The 25,749-nt window shown below is 39.3% G+C and overlaps 1 protein-coding gene across 2 annotated transcripts in view; it reads right to left on the bottom strand.

The window, feature by feature from the left end:
• The window catches only part of FCHO2 (FCH domain only 2), a 102,736-nt gene extending 82,948 nt beyond the window's left edge, over nt 1-19,788 (bottom strand). For both annotated transcript variants that reach the window (XM_008056438.2, XM_021711551.1), the window contains exons 1-5: nt 19,688-19,788; nt 14,480-14,554; nt 10,165-10,306; nt 9,925-10,077; nt 2,763-2,867 (exon numbers count right to left, since the gene is read on the bottom strand). In XM_008056438.2, coding sequence (XP_008054629.1) covers nt 2,763-2,867; nt 9,925-10,077; nt 10,165-10,306; nt 14,480-14,554; nt 19,688-19,740 — 528 coding nt within the window. In that variant the 5' untranslated portion in view covers nt 19,741-19,788. The remainder of the gene's footprint in view (nt 1-2,762; nt 2,868-9,924; nt 10,078-10,164; nt 10,307-14,479; nt 14,555-19,687) is intronic.
• Nucleotides 19,789-25,749: the final 5,961 nt, after the last annotated feature.

Raw genomic sequence — 25,749 nt, 5'->3', positions numbered from 1 at the left:
GTCTTCAGAGCTCAGTCCTGCGAGCCTTCCTTCCCCACACTCTAACCAGAAGTAAAGTCAGCATGGCTTTGTGTACTGGCAACAAATTTATTTTACATAGGCTTATAATCCTTTATTCAAAAACTTTCAGACCATTTGTGCTTTGGAACTCCAAATTTTTTCAAAATAAAAATATATGGTATTATAAAAATGCAATAGATTTCATAATACAACCAGCAGAATCTGCAGTGGCATCTGTTTATCAAACACATGAATGTTTCTAAAGGAAAACATGTTGAATAAATAAAGACTATAAAAAGCTTCACATCAGTTCAGGTCAAGTTTTGCTGCCAAATGAATCACAGAAAAAAAAAAAAACTTTCGGTTTTCAGAGATGTTGGGATTCAAAATTGTGGATAAGGGACTGTTGGCCATTATGCCCAGCCCAGATGACCTGACTCTTCCAAAACTGCCCACCTGATGTCTCCACCTAGGTATCTCATAGGTGTATCTCCAAATTAACATGCTCAAAATTAAACATCTGATTCCTTCCTTTCTCATCAAACTAACAGTTCTTCTCCTAGTCTTTCCCATTTGTCTCTATCCACACAGACTGAAGCTAAAACCTGAAAGTGATCTTGGTCTCCCACAGAATTCCTCAACCCACCCCACCCACCCCTGTCAGCTCCGTTGCATTCTTTTCTCTCCTTCTCCAATACCACCACAATGGCCCCATTCATCTTACCTGACTACCATTCTGCCTTCCAAACTGGACTCGTGATTCTCTTTGCTGTACTATAATCAATTCTTCACAAAACTGCCAGAATTATCTTTTAATATGCAGATCAGATCATGTCACATTCTTGCCTAAAATCTTTAGGTGGCTTCCAGATGCTCTCAGAAAAAAACTAAATTCTTACTAAAACCTGGTCCTTGCCTATCTCTTTAACCTCAGTTCTCAGCACCACTTTCTGTCGCTCAGGTTTAGTAAGCATTCAGTTAAGCACTTTTAACTTTCCAGAATATAAGAACTTTTATACCTCTGAGCCTTCAAAGGTGATTCCCCAAAGCCTGGAATACTCTTATCCTATTAATCTCTAATTCATTCTTCAAGTCTTAGTTTTACTTTATTTGCTTGTTTGTTTGTTTATGGGGAAGGCACGGAGCTTTGCTTTTTTAAAAATTAAAAAAAATTTTTTTTTTTTTTGTGTAGCGTTGTCGTCTTGCTTTGTTGCCCAGGTTGGTCTTGAACTCCTGGGCTCAAGCAATCCTCCTGCCTTAGTCTCCCAAAATGCTGGGATTACAGGTGTGAACCATCACCTGGCCAAGTCCCAGTTTTAAATGTCACTTCTTTAAAAAGGCCTTTTCTGACTCCCTAATCCAAATGAGGTCACTTCTATTATTTTATATTATGGAAACCTATTCTTTTCCTTTGTAACGTGTATAATAATTTATAACTTTATATTTAAGCATGTATTTAATGTCTGCCTCCCTCCTCTATACTGTAAATTCCACCTAGAGCAAGGTGATATTTGTCTTATTTGCATATACACTGTGTACACCCAGTATCTAGCATAGAGCCTAAAGTATATAAAGATGGATGCGTGCCTACATGTTTTTTTTTTTTGAGTTGGAGTCTCACTCTGTTGCCCAGACTGGAGCGCAGTGGTCACTCCCGACCACCTCAGCTTTGACCTCCTGGGCTCCGGTTTCTAAGATATGAGTTGTTCACCACTTCAAGATCTAGAGTCTAAAAAATCAGATTCACAAGTCCCTCATTCATATCAACTGAGTGCCTACCATCAGCTGGGAACTATCTTAAATGCGAAGCATACAGCAATAAACAAAGCAAACCAATCCTTGTTTTCCTAGAACTTACATTTTAGTGGGAGAAGACAGACAATAAAAAATGTAGGTAGAAGAGCCAAGTGCTTCACTATGTTTCTGGCCCCTCACACATGATGACTAAGATGTTCCGAAAACAGGTTCATCCACCAACCTCAGTGTCACAGTGAAGGCGATGTAGATCAGCACTGCAGCCAGCCCACAACAAACATGGACCATGAGAAAGAAATAAACTGTTGATACTGTAAGCCACTGAGCCCTCGGTCACCTCAGCGTACCTAATGTGATATGACTGATACAGGAAATGAGATTCCTGGTATGTGAGATGATGACAGGTGCTAAATAGGAATATACAACAAGAAAGAGGACAAGAAGGGGAGGAGTGGAAATAGTAGGTATGATTCATAAAAGGAACCCACTTTAAACTAGGCCTTGAATTAAAGCTCTGAGAACACCACATCAAAAGTAATTTATCCCAAGTTAATGGAGGGCAGACATTTTTGTCTTTGTCATTTGTTTTGTCATTTTGTCTTCCCTCATTTATAAGTTCTATGAGAACAGGGTTTTTATGGTTATTTTGTTTACTGCTGTAGTGTCAGCACTGAGCCACTTCCAGTTTTCTTTTTAATCAAAAGTAAATTTTAAGATCCACGAGGCAAACAATTAGCACTGTCTTCATTATCTACCGATGCCCTCATTTTCTCCAATTATCTTTAAACAGCCTCTTCTAAGCTATCAGAGTAATTTCCTATGACATTATAATTATTGCATCTTGGTCCTCAATCTCCAAAACAAGAGGTGTATGTTTTAAATACCATCATTAAAACACTGAGACTGTGCATTTTAAAATTTCCAACACTAAATTGTATGACAGAAAATTGTATTATTTAATCAATTTACATAAATACAAACATCCAGTTTCAATTTAAATTACCAACCTGAGTTGTTTCTGTCATTTTCTGTTCAAAATCAGCTTTTGCTAATGCATATTTTTCCACATAGAGTTTATAGGTATCTGTTGCTTTCTTAGATTTAACAGCTGCCTGTAATAAAACAAAAACATTTTTAACTGTGAATTGACTTACTTTCCTAAAATAAGTTAATATGGATAACAAATTAAAATACATTTATTTAAGAGTGCAATATGACATAACTAAGTTTAATACCTGTTGTGAAGCCCTCCTTAGTCATTCTTTTAGTTACAATCAGATAACAACTCAGGAATTAAACACTAAATCTCCTTTCTATCTTTGAAAAGTTATAATACTCTCATCTATATCCCAGAGTAAGACTGCGTAACTACCTCATAATGGTACAGTGCCACTAAGAATACATTAACATACTGTGAGAAATTTCCTGATAATGCACAAAAATATCACAACAACCATCAGAACGTACTTGACACTCCTTTTCACACCTGTAAGTCTTTTTCCGACACAGCATACACATATTTCATGTAATGTCTGATTAAAGACTATAAACCTAGTTCAGAAGTTGAGAAGACTGGTTTTTCTTGGTGTTTCTCAGTTTCCATGATACTCAAACAAATACAGAAATTTGGTTTTAATCTTTGCCTATTTTTTCAAGACTTCAAAAAAGTTATTGTATTACAATTCTAGTTTTATAAAAGTTACTTATTCAATAAAAAATTAACAATAACATATCAAGAATTACTGGACAACCTATACATAAACAGTTAGAAATTAACAGAAAGTAACAAAGTCACAGAAGTCAAGATAAATTCTTGGGAAGATAGAAATTCAGGGAAGGAAAAGATTATGTGTAGCTTGTAGGTTGGGGAAAACACATGGCTATCAAGAAACTGGCCTATTCTCAAAGGATGGATGAATCTGAACATAAGAAGATGGGATGATGAGGCTGGAGGAAATAAGAGTTTAAAGGAGATCAAAGAAAGACAAGTCCTAGGATTTCTAGATAGAAAGCTCTCCATTTTCTAGATATGGTAACAGATGATGTAGTATGAGTAAGCAACAGCAGCGTAAGGCTGGGAGCTTAAGAATGAATGAAAAACACTTTAAGCCATAGTTGTGGAGGGTGAACAGGTCCTGACTAGAAGAACAAAAGTGCTGCTAAGAGCCACTGGGGGCCAAGTAAAGCTGTAAAAGAGGGAACTTGTGTAGAGCCCATCAGTGCCAGCACGTGCTTGTCACTGGCTGTGACAGGAATACGAGAAAACTGGAAACAGAACATTGGGTTTGCCCTGAGGCTTGAGATTGGTAAGAGGAACATACAGACCCACTCTCTAAATAAGCAACTTGGTACTCTCTCTAAAATATAGCAGTATACATTATATTAAGAATAAATGTTATGTGCTGTCCTGCCTTCTTCTTAAATAACATAGGATGCCATTTTACCAGGTAGTGTAAACAAAACTGATTTCGGAGTCAGAAGAAACTATATTCAAATCCTGGCTTCCCCATTTACAGTAGCCCCCCTTATCTGCAGGGGATACATTCCAAGATCCAGATGGCACCAAGCGCCAGGCAATATACTAGGTTTTTTCCTACACATACATACCTAAGTTTAATTTATATATTAGGCAAAGTAAGAGACTAAACAACAAGTGATAATAAAACAGAATAATTATAATAATATTCTATAACAAAAATTATGGGAATGTGGTCTCTTTCTCTCAGAATACTTACTATACTGTACAGTAGCAGGTAACTGGAACCAAGGAAAGTGAAATCACAAATACAGGGGGACTACTGTAGTACCCATTTGAATCTCTAAACTTTATATAGTTCTCTCATTCCTACAATGGGAACGGTATCACCTATTTTTTTAAAGCTGTGATGGTGATCAAATGTAATTATACAAAATGCTTGCTTGGCACAGGATCTGACATACAGTTAAATTTACAAAATAAATAGTACCTGCTTTATTATGATTTCTTTTTTTTTTTTTTTTTTTGAGTTGGAGTCTCACTCTGTCACCCAGACTGAAGTGCAGTGGTCGCTCCCAGCGACTGCAGTCTCGATCTGCGGGGCTCCAGCGATCCTTCCGCCTCAGCCTTCCAAGGAGCTGGAACTACAGGCGTGTGCTACCATACCCGGCTAATTTTTGATTTATTGTAGAGATGAGGTTCGAGCCCAGGCGGGTCTCGAATCCCGGGCTCAGGCAATCCACTCACCTTGGCCTCCCAAAGTGCTGGGATTACAGGCTGAGCCACCAAGCCCAGCCCATTATGATTTCTAACAAGGAACACCATTTGTGATAGGCTAGGAATTAAAACATTTATTTACTACTACATGTAGATTATCACTTCATAATATAAGAGTAAATCAGAAAAATATTTGAATAAATCTATCTAAGAAGGTAAGAATCTATTCTAAAGCATTTAGTTAAAATAAACTCAAACTAATTTTTATCATATTAATGAACTGGAAAAATTAAAATAGTATTTTGCTATAATAATCATGCTATAAATTTCATGTGAGTGAGAAACCATCATTGTATCGTCAATAACACAGCATATATGTTTGGAAAAGTAAACATATATGTTGTGTTACTGACGATACAATGATGGTTTCGCACTCACATGAAATTTATAATCTAATAGAAATAAAAAATGGCTATCCAGAGGAGCATTACTTCCTACAAAAGACTTGTATTTTTAGAATATATACAGAAAGTAATTGTTTCATAACATGATTCATCATGCATTACAGGCCTTTAAGACATGGAAGGAAGTATCAGTTATTCTTACTACATTCAACTAGTTTTACTAGAATTCCAACTAGTTTTGCTACTCAAATCTTGACTGATTCAAAAGGGGGTAAAAATATTAATTTAAAATTATTATGCCAGCATATTTCCACAACTTTTTCTCTTCCCATGTTAGTCTCACCTTAAATCTCGATATCGTCATTCAACTCAGCATACAAACTTATTTGTTCACTACTTCAGATTATAAAATTAATATCATTATCTCGAAGGTTAAGAGCTAGATCCAGTCAGGTGCGGTGGCGCATGCCTGTAATCCCAGAACATTGGAAGGCGGAGGTGAGAGGATTGCCTGAGCTCACAAGTTCGAGACCAGCCTGAGCAACTTGGGGAGACCTCATCTCTACAATAAATCAAAAAGTTTGCCGGGCAAGGTGGCTGTGGTTCCAGCTACTTGGAAGGCTGAGGTGGAAGGATCACCTGAGTCCAGCAGGTTGAGGCTGCGATGGCCATGAGTGTGCCACTGCAATCCAGCCTGGGCAATGGAGGGAAATTCTGACTCAAAAAAACAAACAAATAAAAAGAGTTGAATCCAACTCAAAATTGTAAACAGGTAAGTCTGGTGAAGTATATCCTCTGATACCAGGAAACCATAAAATTTCATTTCTCTTACTTGGAAGCATAAAGGAAAAGAGAAGATATCCTTTTTAAGTTCTAATTTGCAATTTTTATATCAGCTCTCACTCCAGAAAGGTAAAACCAATATGTCAAAGTCATAATCTTACGGAAATTACATACCAACTTTAAGAAGCATCTTGGAAAAATGACAAAAGAAGCACTAACTAAAAAAATAAAGCACTAACTAATAAAGAATTTAAAATTTTTTAAAAACTTGCTGATTTACAAGGTGCTTTAAGAATGACAAAAACAAATTTAAAGAAAACTAAGGGTATCATATAAAAGGATATAGACGCAATTTTAGAATGTAGCTGTATTGGGAGGGCTGGGCATGGTGGCTCACGTCTATAATCCCAACACTCTGAGAAGCCAAGGTGGGAGAATCACTTGAGCTCAGGAGCTTGAGATCAGCCTGGGCAACATAGCAAGATCCCATCTCTATTAAGAATAATAATAATAATGATAATAATAAATAGCAGAGTGTGGTAGTGTATACCTATAGTCCCAGTTACTTAGGCAGGAGATTGTGTAAATCTAGGAGTTAGAGGCTTCAGTGAGATATGATTGTGCCACTGCACTTCAGCCTGGATGACAATGAGACCTGTCTCTTTTTTTTTTTTTAATATTTTTTATTATGGTTTTGTGGGGTACAATTAAGGGTTAGGTATACAATTATGTTTCATTCAAGCACCCTGTTGATAAGAGGTGTTTCCCTGTCCCTAGACAGAGAGACCTGTCTCTTAAAAAAAAAAAAAAAGTAACTGTATTAGAAATATATATATTTGTTTCTCTCATAAGAAACAGCTACACAAAAGTACTACATTATTAAGTCAAAACAACTTTCTAAACAGTGCATATACTTAGTAATACTACAAATTCTTTTAAAAAATTTTTTATTTTAAATATGTGGGGTAAAATCCAGGGTTAGATATACAAATGTTCATTTTGCAGGTACCCTTGTTGATGAGGTATGCCCCTCCTTCCCCTGGCAGTTTCCCACTACTGCCAATCCCTTTCTTACAGTAAGTAATACTATACACTTTTTTTTATAGTTCTTTATTTATTTTTTATTTTAAAGATGTGGGGTAAAATCCAGGGTTAGGTATACAAATGTTCACTATGCAGGTACTCTTGTTGATGAGGTGTGCCCCTCCCTCCCCTGGCAGTTTCCCTCAACTGCCAATCATCCCTCCCCTCCCATGGCAGTTTCCCACTACTGTCAATCCCTTTCTTATAGTATTATGATAATTGTTCTTGGTCTGCTTATGAGTGAGAACATATGGTACTCTGTTCTTTGTTTCTGTGATAGGTCACTGAGTATGACAGACTCTAAATCCATCCAAGTTGTTGCCAAGTCCATGTGTGTCCTTTTTTATGGCTACATAATATTCCGTTGTAGTAATACTATAAATTCTTACTATAGAATTACAAAAACCAAATGTCCTCATAGTTAAAAAAAAAAGTGGCTGTTTTTGTGAAGTCATTATTAAAAGGGAAGTTGGAGCACTTTTCTTAAAGAGAAAATCGTGCTTTAAAAGCAATAGCTGGTGAGGCGTGGTGGCTCAAACCTGTAATCCCAGTACTTTGGGAGGCCGAGGCAAGAGGACCGCTTGAGCCCACAGGTTCGAGAACAGCCTGGGCAACATGGTGAGACCTCGTCTCCACAATAAAAAATAAAAAAATTAGCTGGGGGTGGTAGTTTGCACCTGCAATCCTGGCTACTTGGAAGGTGAAGGGGGAAGGATCCCTGGAGCCCAGCAGGTTGACATTAGGGTGGCCAGGAACATGCCACTGTATTCCAGCCTAGGCGACAAAGTGAGACTGCAACTCAAAAAAAAAAGCAATAGCTATATTTCTTCTGATAATAAGACTGGTTTTAATATACAACCTATTAATAATAAAATAAGTCTACCTTTTATTCATTTCCTTAGCATTATCATTAAGTTTATCTAATATACCACCAGAAATGTTTCTGTTTAAGTACCTATAATGTGGCTGGGTGCAGTGGCTCAGACCTAAGTCCAGCTCTTTGGAAGGCCAAGGGCACAGAATCACATAAACCCAGGAGTTCAAAACCCTTCTTGGCAAGATGGCAAGACCTCATCTCCACAAAAAATTAGGCCAGGGCCAGGCTAGGTGGCTCAGCCTGTAATCCCAGCACTTTGGGAGTCCAAGGCTAGTGGACTGCCTAAGTCCACAGGTTTGAGAACAGTCCGGGCCAACTTGGCAAGACTTCATCTCTACAATAAAATAAAAAATTAGCACACCTGTAGTCCAGCTACTTAGAAAGCCGGAGTGGGCCAGGCTCAGTGGCTCAGCCTGTAATCCCGGGCTTTGGGAGGCCAAAGTGACTGAACTGCCTGAGCCCACGGGTTCGAGACTCGTCTGGGCAACTTGGCGAGACCTCATCCCCACAATAAATCAAAAAAATTAGATGGGCGTGGTAGCGTGTGCCTGTAGTTTCAGCTACTTGGAAGGCTGAGGTGGAAGGATCACCAGAGCCCAGCAGATCGAGGCTGTGGTGGCGGGGAGCAGCCACTGCACTCCAGTCTGGGTGACAGAGTGAGACTCCAACTCAAAAAAAAAAAAAAGAAAGCTGAAGTAGAAGGATCACCAGAGCCCAGCAGGTCGACGCTGGGGTGGCCATGAGCGTGCCACTGCCCTCCAGTCTGGGTGACGGAGTGAGACTCCAACTCTATTCAGGAGACTGAAGTGGGAAGATTGCTTAAGGTCAAATGTTTGACCCCAGTCTGTACAACATCGCAATACCCTCATCTCTAAAAAAATATTAAAAATGTGCCAGGCATGGTAATATGCACCTGTAGTTCCAGTCCCAGAGAGAGAAAGAGAGAGGGAAAAGAGACAGGGTCTCACTCTGTCACCCAGGCTGGAGTAAAGTGACACAGTCATAGCTTCCTGCAGCCTCAAACTACTGGGCTCGAGTGATCCTCCTGCCTCAGTCTCCCAAGTAACAAGAACTATACAGGCACATGCCACAGATGCCCAGCTAAGTTTTATTTTGTTACTTTGTAGAGACAGGATCTAGCTATGTTGCTAAGGCTGGTCTCAAAGTCCTGGCTTCAGGCAATCCTCTCACCTTGGCCTCCTGAAGTGCAGAAATCACAGGTGTGAGCCACCATGCCCAGTCTTGGTTTTCCTGAATAATTTAAATACCTTACAAAGCTTTCAAAATTATCAATCCCCATGGCTCATTCCTAAATGAGATACACCACATCAAATAGGTAAATGGTTAGTTTAAAACTGTTTTGAAAGGAGGAAAAAACCTACCTTCGGTTAAAACAAGTGGAAGAAAAGCTTGTGGTTTACCACAATGATGCTCAAAGTCAGCAATAAATCACCCAACTTAGATTTAAAACTTATCTTCAAGTATGTCTATGCCTTTCTAAATACAGCAAAATCTTGCTTCAAAAATCTGTTTATCTCATTGTTAAATCTTATACCAAGTAGCTATCTCACCAATAATCTTACTATAAAAATATCCTGCAAATATGTCACTGACACACACAAAAATTCATTGTTTTCATGTGTTTGCTTACCTATTTACCACAGACAACAGATTTTACAAATCTATTACTTAGGTAGATCACTAACAATGCAAGACACAGTGTCTTCATCTTTAAAATGAGAGTATTTTTTAGTGTAATCTGAAGATTAAATGCAATTTGTCTATCAAATGGCTTTAAAACCAAAGGTGTTATTTTTTATTATGCTTACCTTTTCTATTTCTCTTTGTGTAGCTCCTTCCTTTTTCAAACGCTCCTGTTCCACACACTTGGCGTTGTAATTTTCCTTGGATTTCTGGAGAGCCTGAGTTATGCTCTGAATGGTTTGGACAGCTTCCAGAGTTCCTGCAACTTCTTCTTTAGTCTGGTATGAAATGATTCATCAAAATGACTGAACTCTAAAGCATTCAATATCTGACCAATCAATTCTTCAACAAGAAAAAATTAATACCTTCTTATGAGATTTTACTTGTTCTTCTCCATACTTCTGAACTTCCTTTATTAATTCTTGTAGTTTTCTAACAAGATCCAAGTGACAATTTGCTAATTTCTCTGTAGATGTTTTGAACACATCCCATACTGGAGCAAATGTTCTAAGGGGAATGAAAAACATGGGAAGAATTTACTAACAGGAAAACGTTTAAAATTCTAAGGTGGAACCAATGGAAACAATAATGGTATGTTCGTCAATTTTATTCAGGCAAAAAGCATAACCAAAACGATGAAGGAAATGATGGACAGACTTGATTTTTTATCACTGGCTAGTTATCTGAAGTACTTTTGGACCTCAGGTATACAGAAATGCGTTAACTACATATCACAAGTCTTGCCACAGCTCCTTTTACCTAATTATATTAATTTCTGAGTTGATTTGGTTATTTAGACCTGTATCAGAAGTCTTTCTACGACTGTTTATTGTTAAAAGTTAATTCTATTATCAAACTTCAATTTACAACTATTTAGTACTCTATTTAAAATGCTTCACAAAAATAAAGCTTCTCTGAATTTAAACATGAAAAAATCAAATCTGCACAAGCTTTGAGTGCCTTCATCATTTAATAATTATGTAAAAGTTATCTTAGGACAGTCGCTGAAATCTTTGTTTGGGCATTATAATTTTATTCCATGTACTTTAACAATACATTAACAGTCACCTTTCTACTACAAGGTAAAGAATATACTTTCCCACCACTTTTTCTCAATGTTAAGGATTTAAAATGTCCAGAAAAAATTTTAAAAATTAGCCAGGCATGGTGGTACATGCCTGTAATCCCAGCCACTCAGGAGGCTGAGGTGGTAGGATTGCCTGAGTCGAGGGGTTCTAAGCTGTGATGAGCCAGGATCCTGCCACTGCACTCCCGCCTGGGCAACAGAATGAGATCCTAACTCAAAAAAAAAAAAATTTCAGGAGGTTCAAGTCCAGCTAAGAATTACTATACTCTCCTATCTTGAATAGTACTTACAATGCCTGTGGTTAGTTAAACTAATTTGGTCAGTGGACAATGACCTCAGGGTAATTTTATTCTATGCTTTGCTTAAGTACTGGCTTTAAAGTAGTCTCCATGTTAAGATTTCTGATAGAAAACAGCAGCTAGAATCACTACGGCAAGAGGGCAAAGAAAGCAATAATTTATTTTAAAATGTACTCTGTGCCAATTATTACATTTCCTATCCAGTAGGAAAAATAACTGGTGACAATCATTTTATGAATTAATAAAGAAGTTCAACGAATAATTAAAATCCTTAGAATAGGGCTGTTCCGATTCAATCTCATCTCACACTTTAAAAATCTCACCAGCTCTAAATGTAGCAAGTATTAGATGGAAAATTTCAAGAGAAAAATATGCATGAAAATTATCCATTCATTAAAGCACCAAAGTACATATACTTTACTTCATGTAAATCTGACATATGATAGTCTAGACTTCACAAAGCAGGTAAGATGGGAATGTCCCCTTACTTTACCAAATGATTTTTTATACTGCGAAGGGTTCAACATAAGACTGCTTTAAATACAGGTTTTTAAGGAATTTCATTTGATTTTTAAAAGTTTGATATACATAACTTTTTTCTGATCAAGTAATACACGTTACTATATATGTTAATAAGCACTAAGAAACAAATCTTACATCTAAAATGTGCTTTAAATGCAACCAAAAACTGAAAGACAAAATTCAATTTCCTGCTAAAACATCCAACAGTAAACAGTAAACAGAAACATTATTTAAAACCTTTATAATCTTGAGAGATTACTCTAACATAAAAATATGTCATTTATTATTTATGAAAACCACACATTCTAAAGACAGGAATGTTGTCAGTAACTTTGTCATCAGGAAATATACCTAAAGTTAATCCATGTTCATTTTATCTCTCACCTGATAACTAAGAACAGGGTAGAATTTTCTATAATAAAACCTTGGTCAATGCTGGGCTCAGTGGCTCAATCTGTAATCCCGCGCCTTGGGAGGCCGAGGTGAGTGAATTGCCTGAGCCCGCAGGCTCGAGACTCGCCTGGGCAACTTGGTGAGACTTCGTCTCTACAATAAATCAAAAAAATTAGCCGGGCGTGGTAGTGCACGCCTGTAGTTCCAGTTACTTGGAAGACGGAAGCGGAAGGATCGCCAGAGCCCAGCAGTTCGAGGCTGCCGTGGTCGGGAGCGGCCACTGCACTCCAGTCTGGGTGAGTGAGAATCCAACTCAACAACAACAAGCCGGGATCGGTGGCTCAGCCTGTAATCCCACGCCTTTGGGAGGCTGAGGTGAGTGGATTGCCTGAGCCCACGGGTTCAAGACCTGCCTGGGCAACTTGGCAAGACCTCATCTCTACAAAAAATCAAAAAATTAGCCGGGCGTGGTAGCGCGTGCCTGTAGTTCCAGCTACTTGGAAGGCTGAGGCGGAAGGATCCCTGGAGCCCAGCAGGTCGAGGCTGCCGTGGCCGGGAGCGGCCACTGCACTCCAGTCTGGGCGACAGAGTGAGACTCCAACTCAAACAAAACAAAACAAACAAAACAAACAAACAACAACAACAACAACAAAAACCTTGGTCAACTGGTTAAAGCTAGCTTGTTATTCCCATTACTTTCTGACTCCCCCCATTGTGGTACATAAAGAAGAAATTATGCTGTAGAAGCAGCGTATCAGCATGGGGTTTCAAGATATAGGAGGGTGTCTGAAAAGTGAGAAGGTAGATAGACAAATAATGAAGCTGCAGCAGAAGGAGGTGAGAGAGGAAGAAACTGGAGGACAATGGAAGGGGAAAAAACAAAACAGTTATCAGCCACCAGTCTCCATTCTCCTCTGGGGAAAAAGGCGGTAGCCTTGCAGCGTTCTCAGTCACACTGTAGAGGGCTGCAGGAGGTCCTCCTGACTGTGGGCTGTCAGCACGTACACAATGGACAGTGCCACTGCCCTGAGGATAAACCGAGATCTCAGTTCCTCTTTGCCCAGGCGACAAAGTAGGAAGACTTTTGTTTGAACTCATTCAACTACACTATAGAATACTTATACAGCATAGTCCTTCTTAACTTTTTTTTACCATAAAATCATTTGTGACTCTTATAATTAATACAAATCCTCTTCATTGATGTGAATAAATACCTACACAAAAATTCACATTAAATTTCAGAAGATTCACAGATTCCTCAGAATCTCAGGTATAGAGGAATATTTTACTGAATATCACTGCAAAAATGTTTTTAAATGTTGGACTATTTATTTCTTTTTTGACTCAGATTATCTCTCTGTAATCCAAGCTGGAGTGCAGTGGCACAATCATGGCTTGCCATAGCCTCAAACTCCTGGGCTCAAGCGATCCTCCTACCTCAGCGTCCTGAGTAGCTGGGACTACAGGCACGTGTACTGGCTAATTTTTGTTATTTTATAGAGGTGAGATCTGTGTTGCCTAGGCTGGTCTCAAACTCCTGGACTCGAGCATTACTCTTCTCTCCATCTCCCAAAGTGCTAGGATTACAGGAGTGAGCCACCACACCCGCAAACACAAACTTTTAAAAGGAAGATTTAATGACAGTCCATACAATCAAAGGAGACATTTTTAATGCATTTTAATCATTTCAATAAAGTTTATCTTAAGTGACCTTTTTAAAGGTCACTGTTTTTTGTTTTGTTCTGTTTGTTTTTTTGAGTTGGAGTCTCACTCTGTCACCCAGACTGGAGTGCAGTGGCCGCTCCCGGCCACCACAGCCTGGACCTGTTGGGCTCCGGCGATCCTTCCGCCTCAGCCTTCCAAGCAGCTGTAACTACAGGCGCGTGCTACCACGCCCGGCTAATTTTTGATTTATTGTAGAGATGAGGTCTCGCCAAGTTGCCCAGGCAGGTCTCAAACCCGCAGGCCCAGGCAATTCATTTACCTCGGCCTCCCAAAGTGCTTGGATTACAGGCTGAGCCACAGAGCCCGGCCAAAGGTCACTGTTAAACCACAACATAATTTAAATGAACTTACAGACAACTAGAATAAGTACTTGGCACGTGCTTAAGATAACACAATCTCAGACTTACACTACTGAATGACTATGTGGTTTAATAAAAGGGAAAAATAAGATTCATTTACTTTGACTACAATAACAGATTCAGCAAATTCAACTGCATTTCTATCAAGACAAGAATATAGTCATATAAGAGACACATATTATTAAGTACATAATGTTTTACTGTACTTATGAACTACCTTACCCTGAACAGGAATCTAACATTCTCAAGAACTTCGCCTAAATGAACATTGAAAAGGAGGAAGAAATTAACTCACCCAAGCTGTGAATAATTGCTTGCAGATTTTGCTAGTTTTGTCATTGACCTGGAATATGCCTCCTCTATGGTAGCTCTGTTAAATCAAATGTCCTCATTATAGTATCTCTTTTGTGACCAAAAACATAGCAAAGTTATTAAAATAAAATTTAAAATGAAGAAACAAAAAGGTATCTCAAATTACATGCTAAAAATAAGCAGGTATATGTAGTCATGAACTTCTGGCCTGTCTTTAAATGTCCTCTGTGCACATCTACTTTAAAACACTTGTCTGGTGTAGAACTAAAATAATTTATATCACAAAAACTTAATGAAGTCACAAATCTTTATCTGTAAGGCCAAAGCTTATCTGAGCAGATGTCCTGCTTCTTGTATGCTCTCACTCCTTCTCTGTAAATGAATTCACTGTGATAAGTCAGTTGTATTTAACATTTCCTTGGTGCGCTTAACATAGTTTCATTATTCATCGACACTGTGATGCACATTTAACAGAACAAGATTGATGATAATCATCTGCATAAAACTAAATATGAATCATCAGCAAATATGAGATCCTAAACATCAGGGCTTAATTGGTTTTGTGATTATATCTAAAATGTTGACAAATAAGTATTTCGCACTAGAAAACTGTGTCCTATATAACTAGTATATAACATATATAATTTTAGACTTTAAAAAACAACCAGAGCCATTAAATACAGAATTAGGAAGAAAACACAAATCATCCTATGGATTCATAACCTGTAAATACACAGCACATATTTTGCATGGCCTTCTCAATACCATAAAACTTAAGTTACAGCTTTATCTTTCCCATAATCACACGGGTTCCTCTCACTATGCTGCCCCTAACAGGGAACACTGTACAACCACCGTTGTCCTTCCACTAACTTTGATGGGATCAACTAATTTTTTCTTCTAATGCCCAAGCCCAGATCTCCACACTGTTCTTGCACCGGCCCGTCTTCTCAACACTCACTTCAAACTCCAAGTCTCTAAACTAAACTTGTCTCCAAACTGTTGCCCAACCCCATTCCACAAAACACCAGCCCTCTAATGAAAAGGAAACATTAGAGCCGGGCTTGGTGGCTCAGTCTGTAATCCCAGCACTTTGGGAGGCTGAGGCGAGTGGATTGCCTGAGCCCGCGGGTTCGAGACCCGCCTGGGCAACTTGGCGAGACCTCACCTCTACAATAAATCAAAAACTAGCTGGGCATGGTAGCGCGCGCCTGTAATTCCAGCTACTTGGAAGGCTGAGGCGGAAGGATCGCCGGAGCCCAGCAGGTCGAGGCTGTGGTGGCCGGGAGCGGCCACTGCACTCCAGTCTGGGTGACAGAGTGAGACTCCAACTCAAAAGAAAAACAGAAAAAAAAAGAGAAGGAAACATTAACAGCAACTGCCTCTCACTGATGGCATTATGACTTTACTCCTCTAAACTTTTCTGTGTCTCTAAAATAACACTACATTACACCAGCAGCCTCTGATCATCCAAAAGAAGTTAACACAGAAACAATATGAACATACAAACGAAGACGACTAACAGCAAAAAGCAAAAACAGTTCAATTTTCAATGCGGGTTGAGCATCCCTAACCCAAACACACAAAATGCCTAAAGTCTGATATGTCTTGAGCATCAATATGACACAAGTGAAAAAATTCCACACCTGATCTCAGCAGTCCGATTTTGTTTCATCACAAAATTATTTAAAATACGGTATAAAATTACCTTCGGGCTATGTGTTTATGGTGTATATGAAACATAGATGAGGCCATGTGTGGCTGCTGTAATCCCAGCACTCTGAGAGGCTGAGGAAGAAGGATCGCTTGAACCGGAGTTCAAGACTAGCCTGGGCAACATAGCGAGAACTCATATCTACAAAAAAAAAATGAGCGGGGTGTGGTGGTACACATCTGTGGTGCCAGCTACACAGGAGGAGGCTAAGGCAGAAGGATCACAGGAGCCCAGAGTGGGAGGTTTTGGTGAGCCGTGATCATGCCACTCACTCCAACCTGGGTAACAGAGTAAGAGTGAGACCCTGACGACAAAAAAAAAAAAGAAACAAACAAACAAGAAACATAAGTAAATTTCTTTTTTTTTGTGATTTCTAAACCTTTTTTTTTTTTTACTTTTAATGTTTTTATTTTAAGGATGTGCTAATCATGAAGGGTACCTGCATAATCAACGTTTGTATACCTAACTCTGAATTGTACCTCACGTGTTTACAGTTAAAAAAAAAAAAAAAAAAAGATGTGGAGTACAATTCAGGTTGATTATACAAGCACTCTTGTTGATGACGTGTGCCCACCCCCCACCTGCCCCCTGGCAGATACCCACTACCACCAATCCCACATCCCTCCCCCCTGCCACCCCCGGCAGTTTCCCCGCTAATGCCAATCCTTTTCTTATAGTATTATGACAATTGTTCAAGGTTTGCTTATGAGTGAGAACAGGTGATACTCAGTTCTTTGTTTCTGTGACAGACTGCTCAGTTTTATAGACTCTAAGCCATCCAGGTTGCTATGAAGTTCATGATTTTGTCCAGCTTAGACTTGGATCCCATCCCCAAGTATCTCATTATGTACATGCAAGTATTCAACAATCTGAAAAAAACCCAACTCTCAAACACTTCTGGTCCCTAGCATGTTGGATAAGGACTATTCAACTTGTAATACTGAATGAGATTACTGACACACAAACTTCCCATTGAGAAAAATCAGACAACGTGGGGGCAGAGGAGTGGGAGGGACTGAAAAGCATCAGAGCACTTCAGAGGCAGTAAGGAATCAGCAGGCAGAGGTCCCAGAGAAGGGACGCTGCCAGGTGGGGCAGCTTTTCCCTTGAGGGTATCTAGGTGAGGCAGGTGAGGAGTGAAGAGACTTTCACTGCCTCAGAGAGTAAGGGAGACAAAATTTAAGAGTTCAGATCCGCCAAAGGTGAAAAGCATGGGGAACCCCTGTCCCTTAGGATCAAATTACAAAAGAAAAATTTCAGTGGAGAATTGGAAATAATTTTATAGGAGTGGAGAAAAGCATATCAAATTTGAAAAAATAGAGAGCGATCTGAAAAATAAAATAACCAAATTTGTATCTCAACAGACGGGGTTTAGTAGCAGACGTGATACACTATATCGAGAATTAGTTAACTGGACAATAGATGAGAATAATCTATCCCAGATGAAAGCTAAGAAAGGCAAAATAATCAAAAACAGAGAAAAGGTATAACGCACAAAGCAAAAATGTCTAACATATGAGTAAAGAGAATAGGCCAGAGGAAATATCTGGAGAAATAATGATGGAGAATGTTCCAAAACTGATAAAAAGAAAAAAAAAAATCAACCCACAGATCCAAGTAGCCCAACAAACCTTAAGAGGAGAAATTTTTTTTAAATGTTATACCTAATCACACTATAGTAAAAACTGCTGAAAAATCAAAGACAAAAAGAAAAACTTGAAAACAGCCAAACCATTCACACCAACAAACATTACCTTCAAAGGATCAATAGGCAGACTCATGGCTTACATTTTAACTGTAGATAACAAAATAATCATCAAAGAGTTAAAAAAAAGAATCTACCAACCAGAACTCTATGTACAGCAAAAACATAAATGAAAGTGACTCCCAATGAAATAACAGATTTAGGTGACTACCATCAAATCAAGTATAACTGGATATTACAGGCCTCCAATGGAAGTATACAGCACCACCTAAGAATCTGATTATGCTGCTAGATTTAAATGGCAACTTTTAACAACTGAAGAAAATTAAGCTGGATATTTGGTGATATTAAGGAATTAATACATTTTTAGAAAGGATAACATTAGGGTTATGAGTTTTTTAAAGTCATTATCATCTATAGATACATCTGAAATGCTAATGAATGAAATATAATGTTTCTGACTGTGATATTTACTTCATAAAAACTCAGCAGTAGGCCAGGTGCGGTGGCTCAGCCTATAATTCCAGCACTCTGGGAAGCCAAGGCAAGAGGATTGCCTGAGTCCAGGGATTTGAGACCACCCTGGGCAACTTGGTGTAATACCATCTCTACAATAAATCACAAAAATTAGTCAGGCATGATGGTGTGAGTCTATAGTTCCAGCTACTTGGAAGGCTGAGGCAGAAGGATCACCTAGCCCAGTAGGTCAGGGTTGCGGTGGCCGTGAGCATGCCACTGCCCTCCAAACTGGGTAACAGAGTGAAACTCTGACTCAAAAAAACCCCAAAAAACTCAGCAGTAGTGAATAAGAGTGGCCATAACTTGATAATTGCTGAAACTGAGTGCTACATGTTATACTAAGTTCATAACTTTTGTGTAAGTTTTATGTATGTCTGACATTGTCTATAACAAAAGTTTTTTATGAAGACAAATTAAAAATATTATCAGACTAACACAAATTGAGAATTTATCTCTCGCAAATCCACAGAAAGTCCAGGCATGGTGGCTCACACTTGTAATCCCAGCACTGTGGGAGGCTGAGGTGGGAGGATTACTTGAGGCCAGGAGTTTAAGACCAGCCTGAGCAACACAGTGAGATGCCGTTTCTACAAAAAAATATAAAACTTAGCCAAGCATGGCGGTAGACACCTGTAGTCCCAGCTACTTGGGAGGCTGAGGCGAGAACTGCTTGATTCTAGGAGTCAAGTTTGGAGTGAGTCATGATTGTGCCACTGCATTCCAGTCTGGGAAACACAGCAAGTCGCCATCTCAAAGTAAATATAAAAGTAAATCCACAAGAAAAATTGAATTTTAAAAAGTTGGGAATTTTTTACATTTAATGATATCATTTCTTGTCTTTTGCTTTTGTTTTTAATGTCAACAGCTTGAGGAGTACAAGTGGTTTTTGGTTATACAGACGAATTATACACTGGCAAAAAGTCTGGGATTTATGTGTACCCATCGCCCCAATGAGTGCACACTGTATCAATCCATAATCGTGCCCCTGCACTCCAGCTTGGGTGACAGAGACCCCGGCTCAAAAAGAAAAAAAAGAAAAATATGTATGTGTAGACATATATGTATGTATGTATGTATGTATGTATGTATGTATGTATGTATATGTATACACATAATCATAGTATATTTTTTAAGACAAGTGTGCCTGGATAACTTTATTCCAAATCCAAATAAAATTTTCTCAATTATTTATACTTTAAAATTTAAATTACATTAAGTTGTTAAACAAATAATTTCTTTAAAAAAATACATACCTCTCTCTTACAAAATCTGCTAGTTCTTTTGTTGATATCTGTCCATGTTTCATATTATGGTAGAGGACATCAAAGCCACTATTTTTTTCCCCCTAAAATTTAAAAAGACTTTTAGTTTAACAAAAATCACTTGAGAATATAGTAACTCTACACAAACTAGTATGCAATTCTTATGCTCAGGTAAGAATTAATGATCTTCATCCTTTGTATGACTTTAAACTGTATCAAGCAATATGCTCTGATTAAAATTTACAATTTACTACACATACAAACATATTTTCACATACATGCACACACTCAATAATCACCCATAAGGGTAAAATTAATGAAATTAAGTACGAAAAGTTAAAGAATAATATGCAGCACATTTTAAAACACACTATCAAATCCCATTTCAATTCCTTGAACACACATTAAGGGACTTCTGATTATTTAACTCAGAGTTTGCGCTTTAAAGTAGCGATCTTGACTTCTGAGCCAAGAAAGCAGAGAACTAGTCATATTAGCAATGAACAGCACAGAATACTTTATAGTCACCACTCAAGGTCTTTCAGTAAATTTAACTTGAGAAGTGAGAAAAGGAGTGAAATTTTAACAAAAGAGAAGTAACAGGCTAGTCATCAATTAATGGGGAATTAATAGAACCGGATTAATGCACAATCCTAGAAGACCTCCATTTACTGTCGTTTAATCCTGTAAGTCCTACATTAGTAAATCACAACAAAAAAATTAGAAACGTCAATTTATTCGGTGAAATAAAAGACAACTTTTTTTTTGAGTTGGAGCCTCACTTTGTCGCCCAAGCTGGAGTGCAGGGGCATGCTCACAGTCACCGCAGCCTCAATCTGCTGGGTTCAGGTGACCCTTCCGCCTCAGTCTTCCAAGTAGCTGCAACTACAGGCACGTGCCACCATACCTGGCTAATTTTTTAATTTACTGTAGAGACTAGGTCTCGCCAAGTTGCCCAGACTGGTCTTGAACCCCTGGGCTCAGGCAATCCTCACATCTCTGTCTCCCAAAGTGCTGGAATGACAGTGTAAGCCACCATGCCCAGCTAATAAAAGACAATTAATAGATTAAGCCTAAAAACTCTCTTTACAGTTAGTAGTTTTTACTTTTCTTCAGCAAAACATAATAGTGAAGAACTGAATATATTTGTTGGACATAAAAGTGATACATAAGCAAGTGCTACACAATCTGAAAACTAATTTTTCTTTTTTTTTTTGAGTCGGAGTCTCACTCTGTCGCCCAGAACGGAGTGCAGTGGCCGCTCCCGGCCACCGCAGCCTCAACCTGCTGGGCTCCAGTGATCTTTCTGCCTCAACCTTCCCAGTTGCTGGAACTACAGGCACACGCTAACACGCCTGGCTAGTTTTTTGATTTATTGTAGAGATGAGGTCTCGCCAAGTTGCCCAGGCGGGTCTCGAACCCGCAGGCTCAGGCAATCCACTCACCTCAGGCTCCCAAAGCACCGGGATTACAGGCTGAGCCACCGAGCCCGGCTTAATTTTTCTACAGTTCACTGACAACAGAAAACATAGGCATTTCCAGTTAAGCTGAAGTCATTCCTAAGAAACTCATCAGCTAATATAGCAAGTAATTAGTTTGCCATATATAAAGTACAATGTCATATCTGTAAGTGGGTAATGTAAACAATACCGTTAGCATTTTGAACACCCAATTCCATTTGTCAAAAAGAATACAGCAGAGGCGAGAAGATTGCCTGAGCCCAGGGGTTCGAGACCAGCCTGGGCAACTTGGAGGGAATTCGTCTCTACAATAAATCAAAAAATTAGCTGGGCATGGTGGTGCAGGCCTGTAATTCCAGCTACTTGGAAGGCTGAGGCCGAAGGATGCTCTGAGTCCAGCAGCTCGAGGCTGCGGTGGCTGTGAGTGTGCCACTGCACTCCAGCCTGGACGACAGAGTGAGACTCCGACTCAAAAAAAAGAAGAATATAACATAAAACCATAGCCTCTTGTGAATCCAAACATTCACATTTGGCTTTTACAACTCTTCACATTTGAAGAAAAAATTTTGCAATACTCAGGCATCTATCACAGAAACAAAGAACTAAGTACCACATGTTCTTACTCACAAGCAGACCCTGAACAATTATCATACTATAAGAAAGGGATTGGCAGTAGTGGGAAACTGCCAGGAGAGGGAGTGGGAGGTTACGTTTCATTAACAAGAGTACCTGATCTCAGCCAGGTAACGTGGGGACCAAAGTGAGGCCCAAACTTTACCTGTAAAATGACCATTTGTATAACCCAATTCTGAACTGCACCCCACATCTTTAAAATAAAAATTTTAAAAATAATAAATCAATGATGTATTGCAGGCACAGTGGCCTGCGCCTATAAATCCCAACTACTCAGGAACTGAAGGCAGGAGGATCACTTGGCCAGGAGTTGACGACCAGCCTGGGCAACACAATGAGAGCCTGTCTCTAAAAAATAAAAACAAAGCAGGGCTCAGTGGCTCAGCCTGTAATCCCGCGCCTTGGGAGGCTGAGGTGAGTGGATTGCCTGAGCCCGCGGGTTCGAGACCCGCCTGGGCAGCAAGACCTCATCTCTACAATAAATAAAAAAAAAAAAATCAGCCGGGCGTGGTAGCACCTGCCTGTAATTCCGGCTACCGGGAAGGCTGAGGTGGAAGGATCGCCGGAGCCCAGTACGTCGAGGCTGCGTGGCTGGGAGCAGCCACTGCACTCCAGTCTGGGCGGCAGAGTGAGACTCCAACCCCCCAAAAAATAATTGAAAAAAAATTTTAAAAAAAACCAAAAATTAGCCGGGTGTGGTGGTGTGTACTCGTGATCCCAGCTGCTCAGGAGGCTGAGGCAGGAGGCTCGCTTCACCCCAAGGAGTTCGAGGCCCGGCGAGTTATGACTCCACCACTGCGCTCCAGCCTCGGTGACAGGCTGAGACCCCTGGTCTCTGAAGAACAGAAGAGAAAAAGTGTACTGCCTAACTTCAGTTAACTTATGCTGGGTTTTTCAAGCAAATGTATTCCAGCCAAGATAAGAATATTCTTGGAGGTAATCAATATCACTAGTCTACAGCACATTTTTGCCTTGAAAACTGCTAGGGAGAAGAGAAGAGGGTAAGACACAGGCACACTTATACTTCCTTTTACTGCTCTTCACTTTATTGCACTTCTAAGATGTTGCATTTCCCCAAATTGAAGGTTTGTGGCAACCCTGTGTCGAGCGAGTCTATTGGAGTCATTTTTAAGCAATAAAGTATTTTCAATTAAGGCATATACTTTTTTAGATATGATGCTATTTCTTTTTAATTTTCTATAATATTCTGTAGATGAAAGTATGCTTCTTCGTTACTTTCAAAATGAAAAATAAAACAATTTCAGCTTTCTCAACTCTTCAGTCTACACTTGCAAAGATATAGGCTTTCTTAAACTGGCATCTTATTCACATCACTACTTAAACTGCCAATTCTAATAAGTCATAAGTGGAATAAAAAATCTGAAAGTAATCTAAATGTCCAAAAGGGGAGTAGGTAAATAAATTATAACCTGCCCACTTCACGGAAACCTATATAGTCGCCGAAAATATTTCAAAGAATACATAATATGAGAAAAGCAGTTGATGATAATATCATTTGAAAACATCAAGATACACGCCTATACAGTAGAACCCATCTTGAGGGAGAGGCTATAGGTGATTTCTATTCTGAATTACTTTGGGTTTTACCTATCACATAATAATGGTTATAACTAAAAAGGAAAACCATCTTCTCTTGAGACTGTTTTTTCAACCAGCTGAAAACACTCTCCTTAGTTTTAAGGCTCTACCACAACCAGTTTGCATTACTTATCTTATATCTTGCTATCTTTTCCCTAAAGTCAAGCAAACATGCTTGTCCTGTCCCCCATAACTTTTACTCCTACAATTCCATCAGGGAGAATGACTATTTCCTCAACATTTTATACAGCTTAACACTTTCCAATTTCATCCTCTCTGACTCTGGCCATTCCAGTCACATACTCTAGCATCTTTACCAATACTGTAGACATAATTACAGGTCCCAGCTGGGTGTGGTGGTACACACCCATAGTCCTAGCTACTCAGAAGGCTGAGGCAGGAGGATCGCGTAAGTCCAAGAGCTCAAGGCTGCAGTGAGCTAACATCGTGCCACTGAGCTCCTGAGCAACAGAGCAAGATCCTGTCTCAAGAACAAAATAATAAAATAACAATAATAATTACTATAATAGATCTCAGTTGACTTTATGCTGTTGCTTTTATTTCTCCCCACACCTGACCAATGCATGCATAAGTTTGCGGACCAGAATGCTACTAAAATTCTTCCATCTAATATTTCTGAAGTTTTCCACATTAGGAAAATTAAAAGTCAAGTCCCCTCCTTTATAAGTCTCCATGGAACCATATTTCCATTTGAATTTCTAGGGTTGCTTCTGTTAACTGTTCTAGAATTATGCTATCAGAGTGGATAATCTCAGTAGACACTCCCACAACTCTAAAAACTACTTCCAAAGGGCTTGTATTAACCAAAAGTACAGGATAATTCAAAGCATAATTGTTCTCCTAGGCTTTGCTAAGTAGTTCTGAAAGGATTAGGGCATTTAAGATATAGTGTGTAGAACTAGAAAAGAACCCAAACATCAAATTTATATCCTTTCTAATGTCAATGACCTAAAATCCTCCCCCTGGAATTAAACTTTTGCAAACTAAATTCCTATCAATTTTTCACTTCCAAATTTCTCCTGTGATTAAGGCAAAAACACAAAACAAACGCATCATACCCCTTCCCAAATTCTAAGGACCTCACAATAAAATTCAGTGCAATCTAAGCCGGGCTCGGTGGCACAGCCTGTAATCCCACGCCTTTGGGAGGCTGAGGTGAGTGGACTGCCTGAGCCCACGGGTTCGAGATCCGCCTGGGCAACTTGGTGAGACCTCATCTCTACAATAAATCAAAAAAATCAGCCAGGCATGGTAGTGCACGCCTGTAGTTCCAGCTACTTGGAAGGCTGAGGCGGAACGATCACCGGAGCCCAGCAGGTCGAGGCTTCAGTGGCCGGGAGCAGCCACTGCACTCTAATCTGGGCGACAGAGTGAGACTCCAACTCAAAAAAAAAAAAAAACTTAGTGCAATCTAAAATATCTATAAATTTATAATGTCTACCTACCTGTCAAGTCTTCTTGAACCAACTTAGGTCAATCTGTAGTCCCTATTTTCATAGCCTGTTGCAGTGAAAACAATTGGGGCCTGGCTAACTTGCTAACAGTTATACAATAATGTATTTTAACTTAAGTGTATGTTATTTGCTCCTATCTCTGGAAAACTTCCTAGACATTTGTAATGGTGACTGTCTTTAGGGAGATCTGTAATCTCTCTTGTACTTTTTGAATATTAAATCATGTAGGCTGGGCACAGTGGCTCAAGCCTGTAAACTCAGCACTTTGGGAGGCCGAGGTGAGAAAACTGCCTGAGCCCAGGAGTTCGAGACCAGTCTGAGCAACCAGGCAAGACCTCACCACTACAATAAATCAAAAAATTAGCCGGGCATGGTGGCACACACCTGTAGTTCCGGCTACTTGGAAGACTGAGGCGGAAGGATTGCCTGAGCCCAGCAGGTCAACCTGGGATGGCTGTGAGCGTGACACTGTACTCCAGCCTGGATGACAGAGTGAGACTCCCAACTCCAAAAAAAAAAAAAAGTAAAATTTGCAAATCTGTAAATTAACATGTAAGTAAATATATGCACAGATAAATATATTTAATTTTGGTATATCATCTGATGGGATCACTCCTAAGCAGTTTGCTTCTCAAACAACAATATTGGAAATTTCAAGTAATAAAAAGACAGCCTATATTCTGGGTTTTAAATTGGTCACCTTCACTCATTTTCTAAAGATATATAATTTTAGCTGGGCATGGTAGCTCACGCCTGTAATCTCAGCACTTTGAGAAGCCAAGGTGGGAGGATTGCTTGAGCACAGGAGTTTGAGACCAGCCTGGCCAACATAGCATGACCTTGTCTCTACAAATCAGCCAGGTATGGTGATACATGCCTGTGGTCT

The sequence above is a fragment of the Carlito syrichta genome, unplaced genomic scaffold, assembly GCF_000164805.1.
Source record: "Carlito syrichta isolate Samal-C Ts95f unplaced genomic scaffold, Tarsius_syrichta-2.0.1 Scaffold302357, whole genome shotgun sequence".
Lineage (NCBI taxonomy): Eukaryota > Metazoa > Chordata > Mammalia > Primates > Tarsiidae > Carlito > Carlito syrichta.
Note: the sequence above shows the minus strand (reverse complement) of the source record. Positions and strands in the feature narration are given on the sequence as shown.